Genomic DNA, 17,500 nt, shown 5'->3' with positions numbered 1-17,500 from the left:
GTGCCGTGAATTATATTTGAGATCGCCACGTAGCCATGTAGCTGAACTGAGGGATAAACAGCGATTTTTCGTTTTCCCTAATTTCATCTTAAGTTTGCTTATGATCAGTTGTAATGGAGTGAACCTTATTACAATTTTGTCCCTCTGATCTCGGGAATTTTGGAATTTAGTTTTCGGTTTTCTTTCTTATGTTTTCTGATCAGGGTCGGTTCGAGTTGATCCGTCGTGGACTGGCGGTCCGAGTCAGTTGATCCGATCCGACCTTTGTATCTGCCTCTGCAAAAGGCCCAACGAGGGCTCCTTTCATGCAATGTCACGTTTTATAAACGTTTCTGTTTATGACTTCGCGGATCTGCCACACTGATTGTTTATTGCTGCAGTGAAGTCCCCTCTTATTCTCCCATCGTCGAGTGATAATAAGTTTAACTCCCCGCCGGCCCGGGTTGGGAAGGGCAGGGATTTACTTTGACTGGTGTCTCTGGATAACGCGCACGAAAAATAGAATGTTTTTTTAAGGTTCTTTCATATTTTGGAACTTTCATGAGTGTTTTGTACAATCACTAAACACATGGAGACATTCAATAGTCTTTTATTGATTATTGACAGTCATTAGAGCAGAACTCCATTTCAACTCTTCTTCTTTTCAGTTTGTGAAAGACAATTTTGAAATCTCCGAATATTTTGGGGCCACATGTAAAGTTTTTTTGTTTTGTTTTTTTATCATTGTTATGCACACTTTTGTGCTCGCATAGCCCGCAGCCATGGCTCGCACATTGTCCTCGCTCATCTTCTTGCTCTAATGACTTTCAACAAAAATATTACTGAATGTCTGTCTATGTTTATTGATTGCACAAAGACGCTAATGAAAGTTCCAAATTGTCAAATTATATGCTAAATCCGTTAATGACCATTCCATCGCGCTGTTAATTGAATACCTCTTGACACTAATGGCAATGTGTCTTCGCTTGCGTGATAATGAAGGTTTCTGCTCTGCTATACAAGCTATAAACGTCCCTTTAATTAAAATCGCTGTGTTAAACTTGAAAACGTGTATTCAGGTATGTAGTTCGTTTTGCGCGTTGGGACGGATACTGCAATTTAGTGACCCTATCTAAGGAATATCTAAGGATCACCATACCAAAAATACTAAAAAAAGGATACCATATTTAAGGAGAGATCACGTCTAAAACCCTACCCTATCGGGCGGCACATACCTATATAGCGTATATAATAGAGTACCCCCCCCCCCCCTCCCTGCCCCGATATTGACTTTCAACCCATCTATCAATAACCTATCCTATCTCTAAAATCTGGGAGTCTTCTATCCTTCAAGATGGCGTGGGCCAAATACATTAGTTTAAGTGCGGATTATAGACGTGCTTGGTTAAACAATTTGGGCAATTGTTGTTTGATAGACACCTGAGAAATTGAGGTTGCTCCAACGGGTTTCGCATCAATGACCTTTGTGATGCCGGTGCAATACTCTCTAGCAACTGACTCTCTGACGCCACACAATTGAGAGCAGGTCAATTTTGTTGAATTCATTTGTTCCCGAGAGGACTCGATGCCGGAACGAAATGAAATGAATGTATATTTAAGGTCATGGGTTCGAATGCTGTTGGCGCCGTTCGAATTTCTAAGGTGTCTATAAAACGCAATTGCTTAATAAATTGTGCGACGATCATTTCTCTCATCGACTTATTGTTGTCCCATATTTCGCCTTTACTAGTTTCTTGCGTGGGTGGTGGACTTTAATGCTGTATTGATTAATTTTGTAATCCAAGTACTTTGAATTCAGTTTAAAGTCAGTTGAACAGACTGTAAGCGCATAGTGTTTTTTATGGATCACTAGTTTTACTCTTCAAGCCTGAAGAACATCTGGCGTAAGTAGTTCGTCATGCGCAGCAGAATATGCACATTCATTGAGAAATTTACTCGCTTTATTTTGTCTCCCAAACAGTCAACAGACATAGCTACGACTTAAAATGGACGCCGAAGATGACTCATGCGGAGTGAAACTCTTAGCGGTCAAATCAGAACGAGACACTTCCAGTTCGCAAAGCATCGGCAGTGCGGCGACAAAGTTCCCTTTTGCTGAAGATGCCAATTATACAGAGAAAGATGGAAGATGGGCTTGGGTCGTTTGTGCAGCGGCATTCTGTGACTTGTTTGTGGTGATGGGAATGCATTACTCTGTTGGTGTATTATATGCGGCGTTACTCGACCACTTCAAGGAATCGAAAGTTAAAACCGGTAAACAAGGCTCAATGTCGCTAAATATATATTTGTAGGAATTGGCTTTAATTGGGTTGGCGTCGTTTGAACTACTAATTTCTCACAAGCAGAAATGAGGGATTAATTTGAGTCGCTAAATATATATTTTGTTGGAATTGACTTTAATTGGGTTGGCGTTGTTTGAAATACAAATTATGAGGGATTAATTTAAGAGCGCACCGGTGGCTCAGTTAGTTGAGCTGTCATGGGCGGTCGGGCTCTCTTGCGGAAGGTCGTCAGTTCGACTCCGGCCGGACCAACACTCAGGGTCTTAAAATACCTGAGGAGAAAGTGTTGTTGCCTTTGTAATTACATCTGCACATGGTTAGACTTTCAAGTCTTCTCGGATAAGGACTGTAAACGAGAGGTCCCGTCTCATAGCCCTTTTTGGAAATTAAATAGTATGGGACGTAAAGAACCCACTCACCATTCGATAAGAGACCCCGGTGTTGTGGTCTGACCAATCTGAACGGGGGCATCTTTCACTTCCTAAAATAACTGTAAACTGCGTAACAAGCAGTCTGGCTAAAGTACCCCACAGAGCATTGTAAATTAGTCCTGAAAAGAGGGAGAGACTCATAGATTCACTTCACTTCACTGAGGAATGAGCTGGAAAAAATGAAAAACAATAGGCAATTTTCACGATAGCATCATTTGACTACAACTACTAGAATTCAGTTTTTTTTTCTTTTCTTGTTTAAATTTTGTGTTCCCAGCGGGGTAAAAAGAACAATAGCTCTCAGTTCGCATCAGACAAGAAAAACCTGTAGGATTTTGGGACTTGTAGTCAAATGGCGTCATCATGCAAATGTCCTATTCAGGTGCTTGTGTGAATGATTATTATTGACATTGTCATGCAGTTCAGGACACAAGCATTATCACCAGGAACAAAAGCAACAACTATGGCCACGAAAATTAATCTGCCCTCAAAAAATGTGAATCTCTGCTTTCCGAAGTTCTTCGCGATTACGTGTAGTCCATCTCGTTCATGGTGTACAATGTTGGCAGAGTATCCCATATCTGGGTTGGAACGAACGACAACAATTACAAAATAGAGAGAGTAAATGCGCTAGCTGACGTTCTCGTCAAAACTTTAACTTCAATCATTTTGCACTGAGTCTTCCTCCATCGTGCTGAGTTAATCACCTTATTTAACTATCTCGAGTTGTCATATTTACGAGAAAGCTTTTAAACACAGTGTAGGATTCGACTCTGTTTTTTGGGGGGGGTGGGGGGGGGGGGGGGAAGGACGGGTCGCGCTGTGGCTGCAAATGTGTAAGATTTCTTTGTTTCGTATAAGGCAGCTTAAGTAGGAAACGAACTTGAGATCCCGTCCACTAATCCACAGACGCACTACGCGACAGACAAACGGGGAGAGTTGTGTGCGTGACCGGAAACGAGTTTTTGTGTTTTCGTTTCACGCAATGAAATATCTAGCCTCCCAACGCAGACACTCTTGGGGATTCGTCACGCGTTCCTCCCCAAGGACGAATGCCTGAGTGTCTGCGTGGGAGTCTATGAAATGTCGGGTCATCGTATGACTCGGTATAAACACATCTTGCCGGGGGAGGGTTAAGTTCTTAGAATTAATTTTACATCGATTGTATGCGTCCTGTCTCGTGAAGCCCGGTAAAACTGAGTGAATTGAAAACTGTTGCATGACACAGTTTAGATCATTATGAGTGCAGGTACGGTCGAACGGCTTGTATATCGATTCTAAATTAACAACCCTTTTATTTTCAGCATGGGTAGGTTCCATTGCTCAGTTCTGTCTTTTCTTCTTCTGCTATCCCGGCAGCCTCTTGAGTGAGCGCTTTGGTTGCAGACGAGTGGTCATCGTGGGGGGACTGATAACGAGCCTGGGGCTTTTGCTGTCTTCATTTGTGGATAGCTTGTATTTGATTTATTTAACCCATGGTGTGCTTGTGGGGCTTGGCACGAGTATAAGCTACCTTCCTGCTTTGGTTATGGTGGCGTATTATTTTGACAAGAAGCGATCATTTGCTACAGGAATCGCAACTTGTGGCAGTAATGTCGGAGCTCTTGGACTCGCTCCGTTACAACAAATTATCATAGATTCCTTTGGATGGAGGAATTGTTACCGTTTTCTTAGCGGACTTTCGCTTGTTATAACCATTTGTGGAATGTTGTTTAAACCGCTAAAGGAGAGAAAAACTGGCCAACACAAACTTAAGAAGTCGTCAGATATCATCGTGGAACAATCTACCAAGAAAAAATGGTTTCGCTTTCCTAGAAATAAGAGGTTTATTATCTGGGCTGTTGCTTCAGCAGTGGCCACGTTTGGATATTTTATTCCTCATGTTCATGTGGTAAGTGTATTATGAACTTTACATGGGTACAAGGCGCCAGAAGCGGAACCCCTTCCCCCCCCCCCCCCCCCAGCCCCCCTTGGCCCCTTCTGGGCGAAAGAAAAGTTACCGAGAAGTTGACAAAGCTCTTAGCTTTTGCATACCATGATCAGATTAGCACTGACGTAGCTAAATGATAGACGCTCACTTTTTCTACCTCCATGGCTGTGTTTTCAATTTGTCGCCATATAACCAAAATCACAACAGGTGCAGGCACTAGGAGAAAAATTACAATTTCAGAACATGGTAATTGTGAACATTGTGTAATTAACGAGGTACAGTATCATACGTTCAAAGTTTGCAGCAGATAGTATAATTAACGTCGTGACCTGGTAGCAATGTTCTGAGCTCTTGGTTCACTATTGCATAGTTCGATGAGTGGTAGCTTAGTACTTGTTTTCCATAGCATAGAGTATTGAAAGGAGAGATTTCAAAATCATAGATTTTGAGAATCAAAACTCAAGGATTCTAAAGCGGTTGCAAGGGCAAAGCAAAATACCTTTAGCCTGTGTCAGTTACAGGAAACGCATGCAAGCAAGGCTCTGTTTTGTCTTGCGTTTGGCCTCTCGACAGTATACACCCCATCCTTTGGTTATGCAGAAGTTGAAACTATGCAAAAATCCACAGTCATAAAATATGTTCTGTTTCATTTTAGGTACGTTTTGCCGAAGAGATGGGCTCATCGCATCAGAAAGGCTCTCTACTTCTTTCCTACTTGGCAGTTGGCTCGGGCGTCGGAAAAATCATATTCGGAAAAATCTCGGACATTCCTCGGGTGGACACCCTGCTGTTATACGATTTTTGCATGGTTTTATCCGGGCTGTCTCCTCTAATAGCTATATTTGCCAAGGACTACTACATGCTCGTGGCTTATGTAGTAGTTCTCGGTTTACTGGACGGCTGTATCATCGGTCTCATGTCAATTGTGACCTTTCAATGTGCGGACCGTAACAGGATGTCCGAAGCCTGGGGAGGAGTCTTGATGATCCAGTCGTGCTCTATGTTAATCGGCGCTCCAGCAGCAGGTAAGGATGGTTGGCCAAGAAGCACACACACCACAAAAGTTCAATTTCTGTCAAAAAGTCATCGCCATCATGGCCATCGCTCTGGGTAGTCAACGTTCTGGCGTTCCTTATTAGGAACTGAAAAGCAATTCGTGAACGTATGATCTCCTGCTTCTGAAAAATTGATCTTTGAACATGTTTTCAAGACCAGCGAATACGAAACAACTGCAAAGTTTCTTGACTAGAAACGCTTTCCTTTTGAAGGCACAAAGCGTTTTGTCACCCGAAATACGCCCGAAAGGTTTAGGGACCTTCAAGATACATCCTTCTGGTGTAATTTTACTAATTATAATTAATCAACCTCATTCGCTTTGCAATTCAGTTTTAAAAATTAACGTTATCCCAGAAATTACTATTAAACAACACAACTCAAGCTTTGTGGTATGAAACTGTCTCTGAAACATCATATTTTAAGTCACAAACAATAGAGAGAATCTTTCAAGAAATGTTACTGAGGCTGAACAGTTTTCAAAAATATCAATTGCAATCCATTTTAATTGATCTTCTTCAATTTTACCCAACCCTGCCTCCTTTGTATTTGTTGTTTCATTCAAAACTTCTTAAAGTATTTAAGCTGTTATTTTTGTGTTTTGTTTGATTTGGTTGAGAGTTCCCAGTCGCTGACTTCGGCTAAATTTCGGTCTGACTTAGCCCCTTTATAGAGCAGACGATGAACCGACGAAAGTTAATGTGGCATGCTTTATTTCCTACAGGCTGGTTTGGTGAAATTACAGGACACTATAAGAATTTATTTATCATGGCGGGTGCACCGACTGTCCTTGGAGCCTTTATTCTCTCTCTGACTCAATGCGTGAAAGATCCCGTGATTGAAAAGGAACAGAAAAGAGCTCTGGTTATCCCTCGGGACGAAATAGAGATGTTGCTCGTTTCCGATAGGCTTACAGTGGTTTGACGTCGTCAAGTTATAATGATTAGTCAAGAGATGTATTATGCAGAAAAAAAGGAAATGACATTATCTTCATTTCTCATTATTATCTCAATAAGGAAAACACTGTTTCCTTTCCATTCCTGTGCGCGTACTTGGTGATGCTTTGTTCTGAAATAAGGGAATATCTGTATTCTTGAAAGGAAAAGATTTGCCGAATGCAAAGTATGTTTGATAGTAAAATTCTCGTGAATTCATCAGGAAAATTGAGTTTCGCGATTTTTTTTTCCCTGAAGGCGGAAAAATATCAATTTTTGAAGATTGGGCGCTGGCGCTTTTGAAAAACGTTGATTAACTGAACAAATCTATTAGAAGCAATGCAAAACTTTATTCATTACAAATAGTTCTATTCATTTGTATTGAAATTTATTTATAATTGCATGTCAATCGAGCACGCAGCAAACTTATTTTGAAAAGCCTGCATGTTACACTAGTCTCCTTCGCAGCCGCTCGGGCCGGAGTCACGCAACGCTCCCCGTGGGGAAGGGGAGCGTTGCGTGACTCCGGCCCGAGCGGCTGCGAAGGAGACTAATGTTACACGGGATCAAATGGGAATTGGGAATAGGATAGTTTTACATTTTGCACGACCAAAATTTGAAGTGAATAATTCGCATTTTCCTTGTTTTTCTCAATCCCCGAACATACTCGGGTTCTTTTCTTCTTGCAGAATTAGAAACTTGCCCTTTGGCTTTCGAAAACAGGAAAATAAAAATGTAGATGTACGATATATTGGGGAGATATATATTGCCATGTGTATAACTATGAAAAGGTGTATTTTTATATTTAAATGTAATTGTTTTCAATACAATTTCTCGCCTTATTTACCCTTTGAATTCTCAAGAACGAAGAACTGTACAGAAGTAAAAAACCATTCAAGAATTTTTGTAAAACTCTTAAAGAGTCTTAAAAGATAAACGATTTCGTAAATAGATAAAGAAAGACATGTTTTGTCATCTCTCTGTGTGAACCTGTGCATAAATTTGCAGTATCCCGTTCGACTGGTCAAGTGGACCTGGGCACAGCAAACCTTTTCCACGGGTGAAAGGGTGAGGAATGAAAGGTCACTGTAGAGATTTCTACCTAACCCATGAATCCACCAGGCTCTGGGAAAGGAATATTCGGTTCCTTTGATGCAACATGACCTAAGTGATCTTAGATCAATGATCCTTTTTCGGATCATCTTAAAGACTTAAGACCAAACAAACGCCAATTCTGAGTTGCTGTTAGCCTCTTCACTTTTTAAAAGAGAGTCCTATGGTAAAACCATTAAAATGTAATGGTTGAGCATTTTTACCCGGCAAATCAAACTCTTTTCATTTGAATGGTTTTGCTGGAAGATTTGTAGCCACGTGTTTGTCACTTAAGTTACATCTTGTTGGCTGGGGATACTACTTGGTTTGCTGACCACCCGGAATTAATACCTCGTATTGTTGACTTTTTTCTTGCATTCTTTCTTCGATTTCGTTCCTTTAGTTTACCAAAGATCGGATAGGCTGGTTCCGAAATACGCGTAGTCCCTGTGGGGGTCTATTTTGGTAACCGTTGACAGCTATACACATTGTTTCAAATTTCCAACATTGCGCAGACGAGCCAGAAGTCCGTGATTCGCGAACTTCCTGGTTTGGAACCAGCCAGAGGTCGTTATTTTTGGTGCTGACTGAAAGAATCGCGGCTGAATTGCATCAACAACGAGTGCGACTCTGTAATTGTAATTACTGCGCGTCCATTCTGCGCAGAGCGGCGTGCTCCGGCAAGTTGCTCTGCGATCCGTGGCGCCGGCCAAGAGGATCGCAGCTCTGGGTACCACAGGCGCCCCAGGCTGAAAATACGTGGTGTATGCGACAGTTTGTGTATATAGAGAATTGTATGGGAAAATCACCGATCGTAAAAAAATTGTGTAAATAACTATCTCATTTGAAATAAAGTTTTCCTACCTCAAATGTGTGACCAACTTGTCTCTTTTGGCGAGTTTCGAGCCATTCTGACGCCGTTTAGTGAAGTCATCCGGAAGGCCGTTGCTGAAATAATGGGAAGGCCGGTGACTCCATCCATCGCTGGCCAGACCTCACTCCACAAATCGTTTTCTCCTCAACAGGAAAAGTCCCGAATCGCAATAAAAATAACAGTTCCATAAAGCCCAATAAATTTCACTCCAAATACGTGTGTTTCGGCGGCCGAAAGACTCGTGGCGAACGAAAACTTTGCCTTAAAATTCACCTCTTCGGCTTTCCTCAGAGGCTTGTGACCGGGTAGTCAACAACGGAAACTCGCAAGATAGTTTCAGCCTCAACTCTGATTGGTCCATTTGAATTTGACCGCGCGCTGGCAACACGACCGTTGTTGACTGCCCAGTCACAGAGTTGAGGCTGAAACCATCTTGCGAGTTTCCGTTGTTGACTACCCGGTCACAAGCCTCTGAGGAAAGCCGAAGAGGTGAATTTTAAGGCAAAGTTTTCGTTCGCCACGAGTCTTTCGGCCGCCGAAACACACGTATTTGGAGTGAAATTTATTGGGCTTTATGGAACTGTTGTTTTTATTGCGATTCGGGACTTTTCCTGTTGAGGAGAAAACGATTTGTGGAGTGAGGTCTGGCCAGCGATGGATGGAGTCACCGGCCTTCCGTGTGTCCGGAAAACTAAGACCTAAGACCTAAGACCTAAGACCCGGAAAACTAAGACCCGGAAACCTAAGACCCGGAAAACTAAGACCCGGAAAACTAAGACCCTTTTCATTTTAGTTCTCAAAGCAATCCCTGGGCCGTTTAAAAAGGCGCAAACATATAATAAATAAATGCGAAGGAAATCGGGAATAAATCACGCGCAAAGCAGCAAATAAGCCATAGAAAAGAACGGCACCAAAAAACCCTGTATTCCTGAAAGAAATCTTATGTATATCCAAAAAATTAAGATCGATTTTGAGACGACAAGAAGGCTTTATAATGACGGCGTTGGGAGAAAATCTAGCAATGCTTGATAATTCTTCACCGCAAATCATGTCACGCCAGGCGAGTCAAGGCCACATGACAATCCCGCATTTCATCAGAAAGGAAAAATAAATCGTTGTTCTAAAATGTCTCTCCTGTAACTGAACGAATTGTTCATTTGTTCTTCGGAAATTACTGGCAGTCAGGTGATACGTCCTGTTGGAAATCAACGGCGGAATCTCTGTCGTGAGCGCGTGTAAACAAATAGTAAGGTCAACAGATTGGGACTGAGAGGGGTGGGAAGCAGGAAGCTCTAACTTGGCGTCTGTGCATTGAATTAAAAGGTAACAAAGGTAATAATGTAAAGCGTATTTAATTGAACGATCAAAGGCTTATTCGGTTCTATGATAAGTGGAACCTCCTCTTGCAGTCGCATAAACATCTCTGAAATTTTGCTGAGCTTATTCAAAAATTAAAAAAAAAATCATGGGTGTCAGTTAGGCCTTGTCCCGAAAGATTAGTACACGGTATTAAGATCTCTGTAAGAATCACATGGCAATGTTATGGAGGGTTTTAAAACATTGAGAACCTTTACATATCAATTTGCTTATGGACATATTAAAATCAAAATATTTTTAGATTTTCAAAACAGAACGAACGTGCTCGGACTTTCTAACAAAGGTCCCCGAGTTCCAGCCGTACAATATAAGTACCAAAAACAAGAATAAAATGAAAAGGGTCTTAGTTTTCCGGGTCTTAGTTTTCCGGGTCTTAGTTTTCCGGATTTTTAGTGGGGAATCCGGAAAACTAAGACCTGACACCTAACATTTAACCCGAAATATCCCAACATAATGGCGGTTGGAGCTAAGCAGATTCCCTTAAATTGTACTACATTTGGATGCTGGATCTGCCTTTTTTACGAAAACAGTGCCACCAGCGCGATTTGCAGTAGGGCATGTGACCCTGTTGACCTTTGAATTTGTTTACAAGGGCTCGTGACAGAGCTCGATCAAAGAAAAACCCGTCGTTGATTTCCAACAGGACGTAACACCCGACTGGCAATAATTTCCGAAGAACAAATGAACAATTGGTTCAGTTGCAGGCGAGGCATTTTAGAACAACGATTTCTTTTTCCTTTCTGAAATGCGGGATTGTCATGCGGCCTTGACTCGCCTGGCGTGACATTCGCGGTTGTGGCGTGAATAATTATCAAGCAAACGCTGCTAGATTTTCTTCCAACGCCGTCATTATAAAGCCTTCTTGTCGTCTCAAAATCGATCTTAATTTTTTGGATATACATAAAATTTCTTTCAGGAATACAGGGTCTTTTGGTGCCGTTCTTTTCTATGGCTTATTTGCTGCTTTGCGCGTGATTTATTCCCGATTTCCTTCGCATTTATTTATTATATGTTTGCGCCTTTTTAAACGGCCCAGGGATTGCTTTGAGAACTAAAATGAAAAGGGTCTTAGTTTTCCGGGTCTTAGTTTTCCGGGTCTTAGGTTTCCGGGTCTTAGTTTTCCGGGTCTTAGGTCTTAGGTCTTAGGTCTTAGTTTTCCGGACACCCCCGGCCTTCCCATTATTTCAGCAACGGCCTTCCGGATGACTTCACTAAACGGCGTCAGAATGGCTCGAAACTCGCCAAAAGAGACAAGTTGGTCACACATTTGAGGTAGGAAAACTTTATTTCAAATGAGAGTTATTTACACAATTTTTTTACGATCGGTGATTTTCCCATACAATTCTCTATATACACAAACTGTCGCATACACCACGTATTTTCAGCCTGGGGCGCCTGTGGTGTCCCGTGCGAGATCATGCCTAAAGATGTCCAACCCAAAATCAACCTATCTGAATTGCCTCTGGAGTTGGTAGATCAGATACTGAAGCACCTAGATGCGATTTCTTTAGCCAAATCACGACAGGTCTGCCGTTCCTGGCGTGCTTTGCTTTCTCAACAAAAATACAACCTTTTTTGGAGGTCGGCCTGTTTCAGAGACATTGGAAAGGATGTTTTGATCGAGCTGCGGGGCGATTGTGCTGATTCTGCTTTTTCTAGTATCGTTATTGTGTGGGAGGATGTTTACAAAGAGTGGTACCGAAGTCGTCATATCGGAAAGTGGCCTTTTGTCATAACTGAGCTAAAAGGACATATAGGTGAGCAATGTTTTATAATTTTTCCAGGCGCTCCCGACACCACTACATAAGGGTGGCAGGAGTTAATTGTAACCTCTTCATTCCAAAGATCGAGTAGTTCATTCTCCCAAGTAGCACTGTAGATTTTTTTGTTGCATAGTAATGAGAATTTGGTGTTTTATCAAGATCAAACCTCTTAAGCTGATAATCATCATTCTCAATATCTGTTTGACCGACATTTAAATGAAATTGTGAGGAGAATTTGCATGCTAATCACTCCTGGGAGTCAAAGGGTTAACTCCTCAATTTTTTGTCTGTGCCTTTAAACAAATGTCTACAGGGCTCAAATTTGCCAGCTTCTCTGATTTAAAACTGCAAATTTCTGGTTGCCAAAACTAGCTATGCAAAGGAGTGCAGATGAAAGAGAACATAGTGCCTTTAATTTGCAGCCAAGTTGGGGCGAGTGTGGGGGGGGGGGGGGGTGTAAAGATTCTCACAAGGTGGATAAATCTGGGTCATGAAAAATGCCAGTTGAGGTGAATGGTAGGCTTTGTTAATGAAGCATGTTCAAAAGGGGCTTCAGAGAGGGAGGGGTGGGGGGAGGGTGGTTATAGCCCCTTATCACTTCCCACTTTTTCTGTTTTGTTGTTTTCTCCTAAACCTCTTCTTGCTCCCCTTACACTTCCGTGATCCATACCAAAACCTAGCCCCAACCCCCCCCCCCCCCCACCCCCACTTTCAAACGTACTCCGAGGGCCCCTGTCCAAACAGTAACCGCAGAATAGCAAGGACATACACTGTATCAATATGTTGCATGCTGTGTGCTTTTAAACATTTTTTTTGTAGTGGAACCAACTTTAGTTGAGTTAGAACACTAATGAACATTGTGACACTTAAAACAGGCTTTACCCTTCAAGATTATCAGGAACAAACAATAATATTATTTGACATTATTTCTTCTCGAGGTCCAATTTGGGATGTCAAGTTTTCTGGTGACCAAGTAGTAACATCTGGTCAGGATTGTACCATCCGCATTTGGGACAGCTGGACCACTCATTGTATAACAACTGTTCAAGCCCATCGTGACAGCGTTAGCTCCATTGCCCTAAGAAAAAGTACAGGTCGGCTCTGTTCAATTTCAAAATGTTTATGCCTCCAGCTAATTTCCAAATATTAGAGTTTCTCTTGCGTTGTTCAGTAAAGAAGGCTCAAATGTTCAATTTGGTGGCTTTAGTTCAATGGCAAAAGCACTAGTTTGCCATCATTGTGGCCACCAGATTCAATGCCTGGATGAAGCTTTGTGTTGATTGAGTTTGGTGGCTCTTTCTTCTTGTTTTACCCTAATCTTCAATCTATATTTGTAAACTTGATTTTGATACAATAGTATGGCTTTATCATGAGTTCCAGTCAGGAGCCCACCATAGGTTATGTTTTCTTCCATCGTCATCATATATTTTCTCTTCAATCAATAATTCAATCAATCATTTATTTTAACACGTTACGTCAAAGAGCTATAAAACTCGTTCACTTGGATGGTGAATCTAGTCAGCTGCTGTACATTAGCCCTTTTGACCCTCTCAGACACAGTACGACACCTCCCCTCTGATCTGCAGAATGGCTTCATTGGATGAACTGAAGCTTATTTCTTCCTGATGACGAACTTTCTTTAACCCATTCACACCTCAAATGCCATAGGACGCCCCCTCTCCCTTCCCCCCATTGATGAATAAAGTCTATTAAGGCTCGCTCTCAGGGGAGGGAAAAACAGTAACTAGTACCCACTCAGAGAAAAACCTCTTGGAGCAGAGTAAGAGAACCAACAAATTCAACCCTCATTTGATGCCAAGTCTGGGAATCTCGTCCGGGCCACATTGGTGGGAAGCGAGTGCTACCAGTATCACCACTGTGCCTTCCTTGCTCGTCATGGTCAGGCTTAGCCATTCTGGATCATGTGTTCTTTTTCTCAAAGTACAATGATGGAAATTGAGAAATTCTGCTGTCTGTTTGCTTCCCGAAAGTGGATGAAATTTGAAGTGCTTATGAAGCCCTACAGCATAAATACAAAGCACACAAGTGAAAGTGTGCCCTCACATTATCATCAGTACCAAACTTGTTAACTTATGATGAGATGCAAATCCACAGAACCACACAATTCACAGCCTTAGTTCTCTGCTAACTAGTCTCATTTATTTTATTATCTTTATAATTTTCCTTCTCATTTCAGGTCTGCTGTCAAGTGCAGATTTACCACATGATCTAATGGTATCAGGTTCCAGGGACTGTTTAGTGAAAGTTTGGGACCTAAAAACACTGTTACTGACTTCCTTTCATCCTTTAACATCACCCTCTTGCCTTGTAACCTTGCATGGTCATACAGCTTGCATCAATTGTGTCACTGTGCATTCAAATTTTGCAGCCTCTGCCTCAGACGACTGTTGTGTGCTTGTCTGGGATATTACGAAGGTTTGGTTTTATGTACCCTGTTAGCAGAGAGACGCATAACAATGATGTAATGTACAATAGCTGTTGGATGAACAAGAGGGGCTAATTCATGAGAGATCTTTTGTTTTCATCCACCAACATGGCAGCAATGACATAACATGAAAACCACCTATAATCAGCTTTTAATGTGTGATGAATGTAACCAAGAGTCCGCGACTCTCCTCTGACCAGTGTAGCTTTGAATACCCCTAAAATGCGGGGGGGGGGGGGGTCAAAGATGTGCACCAAGGGCTTCAAGTTTATCAGTAACTCTAGCCTAACTATGACATGTTACCCTCTTAAACTAACTTAAAGGAGCTGTACCTTTACCATTCAATTAATATCACTGAAGTGGCCCTCCAACCTTAATTCTCAAGTAAACTGAAACACTAAACATAAGCCTGACCAAGAAGCTACCCCAACCTCAATCATTTGGTCCGCTGTAAACTGGTAAAATTATTGAAGTTTAGGCTGATAGGGACACTTTGCCATGTTTATCAACTAAAACTTGCACCTAATTAGCAAACAAATAACAACTGACACCATGATCTGGGTAGGGACCTTGTGGTGGACTAGCATCCCATCCGAGGCTTCATTCAGTACTCTCAATAACAATATTATTATTGTTATTGCTTCAGCAACAATAACAACATGGTTGCCAGGGTCAGGGAAAAAAAATTTCAAGGTCAGGGAAAAGTCAGGGAATTTTATAAAAAGGCAGGGAAAAGCTTAAAATTTTGTCAAAGTCAGTGAAAAGTCAGGGAATTTTATTTTTGGTAAACAGTTCACAAGATTTTGCTCACAAAATCCCGTGAAAAGTGCAAAGAAATCAAAAACAGAACGAAAAAATATTGACGGTTTTCAAAAGAAGCTAAAGCAAATGTAATTATTCACCTAATTATTAAAAGTTAGTGAAAATTGGTTACAGGTCTGGGAGAAGTCAGGGAATTTTTTTGTTGCTGATGAGTGGCAACCCTGAACAACCAACTAGTGTTAGGGCACTAATTGGGAAAACTCTACAGAAATTAAACCCAATCAAGGAAACTCGGGTCAAATCATTGGTTGGTTTTTGAGGAGAGGGGAAAACCGGAGTACCCCATGGAGAAAAACCTCTCAGAGCAGAGTAAAGAACTAACAAACTCAACACACTTGTGACGCAAAGTCTGGGAATTTAACTTGAGCCACCACTGCGCCACCTCTGCCCCGACAAATCCAAAATAAAGGTACAAGCACAGACTACATGGAAATGGCATGGCTAATGAGGGCAGCTAGTGTCAAAACATGTTGCCTACATGCTCAATACATATTTTGAATTACAGAAAATATGAAATTACTTGCAGAAGCTAGAAGATAAAGATAATGTTACTGAAACCATGATAAGCTCTAGTGGAGCAAACCTTTGTGACTTGTATGATGTTTCCTATGCTTAAAGCTAAGAATAGATGTTGGGTCTTTAAACCAATAGGATTGTTTGTTTTTCAGGGCCACTGTTACTATGAAATAAGTAACCTGGGTAACTGGGTGAAATTTGTCAGGCTATGGAAAGATGAGTTACTTCTTTGTGTAACGGACAACAACGACATGCTTTTGTGGTATGTGGGGTAACGTTAGCCTGTGTTGCAGGTGATTTGGTGAATTTTAGAATCATCTTTCCACCAGGCTTGACTTTCGAGTAAAAATAAAGTAAAAGACCGACAAAGGAGGAGGGGGAAAGGAGAACTAGGGAGCAAGCTTTCTTGTTCCTTCCTGCTTTGTGTTGCTCGTTTGACTACAGTCCAGGCTTTTATGTCTCCATTACATTCAAATGTGAACATCATCTCAATCCATTCTCAACTCCTTAGTACCCTAACTGTAAAAATGAATATTGAGCACATTGATAAAACAACATTTCAGAAAATAATCTTGCAACCATTGAAAACTTATTACCGGTACATAGAATTAATTTGTTGAATATGGTATAGTTCTGTGAGAAGTGATGTAGTGCTTGTCAGTACAGGATTCATTTATTTAGGATAAATTTTGCAAGTATAAATACCGGTAGTTAAAAAAATAAACTTTAAAGACGGTGCCGCTGATTCAAAGGTATTTTTGCGCGGTTTACTGAATATGCAGGAAAAGCAGATCTTGACAAGTGTTATTGAAATCCAAAAAGAAAATTGGGGGTAACCATGCATTCTTTAAAGATAATTAATCAACAAAATTTGTAATAAAAAGCTTTAAAATACAAAGCAATGTATGGCGTTCTTTTCCAAGGAGGAGGAGGAGGCAGTGTGGCCCAGTGGTTAGGGCGCTTGCCTTGAGATCCGGAGATCCCGGGTTCAAGACCCGCTCTAACCACTCGTTGAATTTGATCCTGGTAGTCCCTGGTTCAAGTTCCCAGCTGCACTTGTAAATAGCCAACTGGTTTGCCTCCGGCCAGTTGGGATTCTTAACAGTTGTTGTTGTTGTTCTGTTCTGTCGTTTCGTAGTGTTTCATTGGCCCTGAAAAGCCCCTATGGGGAGCGGTCAATTAAGTATGTATTGTATTGTAAATTGAAGCTTTTTAATCTCTGAATATGCGTGGTTACCTCCAATTTTCTCTTTGGACACCAAGAGCACTTGCTAAGTTCTACTTTCTCCAAATAGTTTTGAACCGCGCAAAACTATCAAATGTATGTGCGCTAACAATAGTAGGCACTGTCCTTAAGCAGTCAAAAAACGTGTCATATCCATTAACTCATTGACCCCTGGGGATGACACTTAACAGACTTTACTCTTTCTAATGCCAGAAATAATATTTTACTTGTCAAAAGGGGGCATTGTAAGGCGTTTGAGGTGTCAGTGGGTTAATTTAAAAAAACTTTGTTATCCTACTCTAACACACATAAAATTGTGATTTGTTTTGCAGGAGAGTTCGTGATAAGCTATTGTCATCTGTTGCTGTAAAAGATGTGTCAGTTGATAGTTCTTCTGCAGTGACAGTGTCTGGAGTTTTGGGTGCTGTCCTGAGGGGAAAATCAGCTTTAATACTAACTCAACATGATGGACTCTCTGTATGGTAAGTATCACTTTCAGCAGTCAAAATAATGTGACAGATTATCAAGCAAGGGCTGGTTTTTTTTGGCTCATGTGCCGGCTTAGTATATGAAACTCCAAGAGATTTCCATTGTCCAATCTATAGTTTTGTTGTCTTGAATCAACATTTATCCATCCCTGACAGTGGAAGCTTCAATAATAGCAGACAGGCAATGAAAACATCACCTACTTCACTAAGGATAGTTGGCAACCTCAAAAACCAACATTTTATTTGATTTGCATTAATTTGTGATT

At 41.3% G+C, this 17,500-nt stretch overlaps 2 protein-coding genes across 5 annotated transcripts in view; both read left to right on the top strand.

Annotated features, from left to right (window-relative positions):
- The window catches only part of LOC137985284 (monocarboxylate transporter 10-like), a 12,916-nt gene extending 5,322 nt beyond the window's left edge, over window positions 1-7,594 (top strand). For 2 of the 3 annotated variants that reach the window (XM_068832854.1, XM_068832853.1), the window contains 4 exons: window positions 1,961-2,253; window positions 4,018-4,604; window positions 5,299-5,668; window positions 6,421-7,594. In XM_068832854.1, coding sequence (XP_068688955.1) covers window positions 1,986-2,253; window positions 4,018-4,604; window positions 5,299-5,668; window positions 6,421-6,620 — 1,425 coding nt within the window. In that variant the 5' untranslated portion in view covers window positions 1,961-1,985 and the 3' untranslated portion in view covers window positions 6,621-7,594. Of the gene's footprint in view, window positions 1-1,816; window positions 1,884-1,960; window positions 2,254-4,017; window positions 4,605-5,298; window positions 5,669-6,420 lie in introns of those variants that run through there. The other variant, XM_068832855.1, reaches the window with a different exon arrangement.
- A 3,773-nt stretch (window positions 7,595-11,367) lies between these two features.
- The window catches only part of LOC137985651 (F-box/WD repeat-containing protein 7-like), an 11,933-nt gene continuing 5,800 nt past the window's right edge, over window positions 11,368-17,500 (top strand). For both annotated transcript variants that reach the window (XM_068833292.1, XM_068833291.1), the window contains exons 1-5: window positions 11,368-11,731; window positions 12,676-12,831; window positions 13,935-14,173; window positions 15,674-15,783; window positions 17,079-17,228. In XM_068833292.1, the coding sequence (XP_068689393.1) occupies window positions 11,392-11,731; window positions 12,676-12,831; window positions 13,935-14,173; window positions 15,674-15,783; window positions 17,079-17,228 (995 nt within the window). In that variant the 5' untranslated portion in view covers window positions 11,368-11,391. The remainder of the gene's footprint in view (window positions 11,732-12,675; window positions 12,832-13,934; window positions 14,174-15,673; window positions 15,784-17,078; window positions 17,229-17,500) is intronic.

Source organism: Montipora foliosa, chromosome 14 (genome assembly GCF_036669935.1).
Source record: "Montipora foliosa isolate CH-2021 chromosome 14, ASM3666993v2, whole genome shotgun sequence".
NCBI classification, from domain to species: Eukaryota; Metazoa; Cnidaria; class Anthozoa; order Scleractinia; family Acroporidae; genus Montipora; species Montipora foliosa.
Note: the sequence above shows the minus strand (reverse complement) of the source record. Positions and strands in the feature narration are given on the sequence as shown.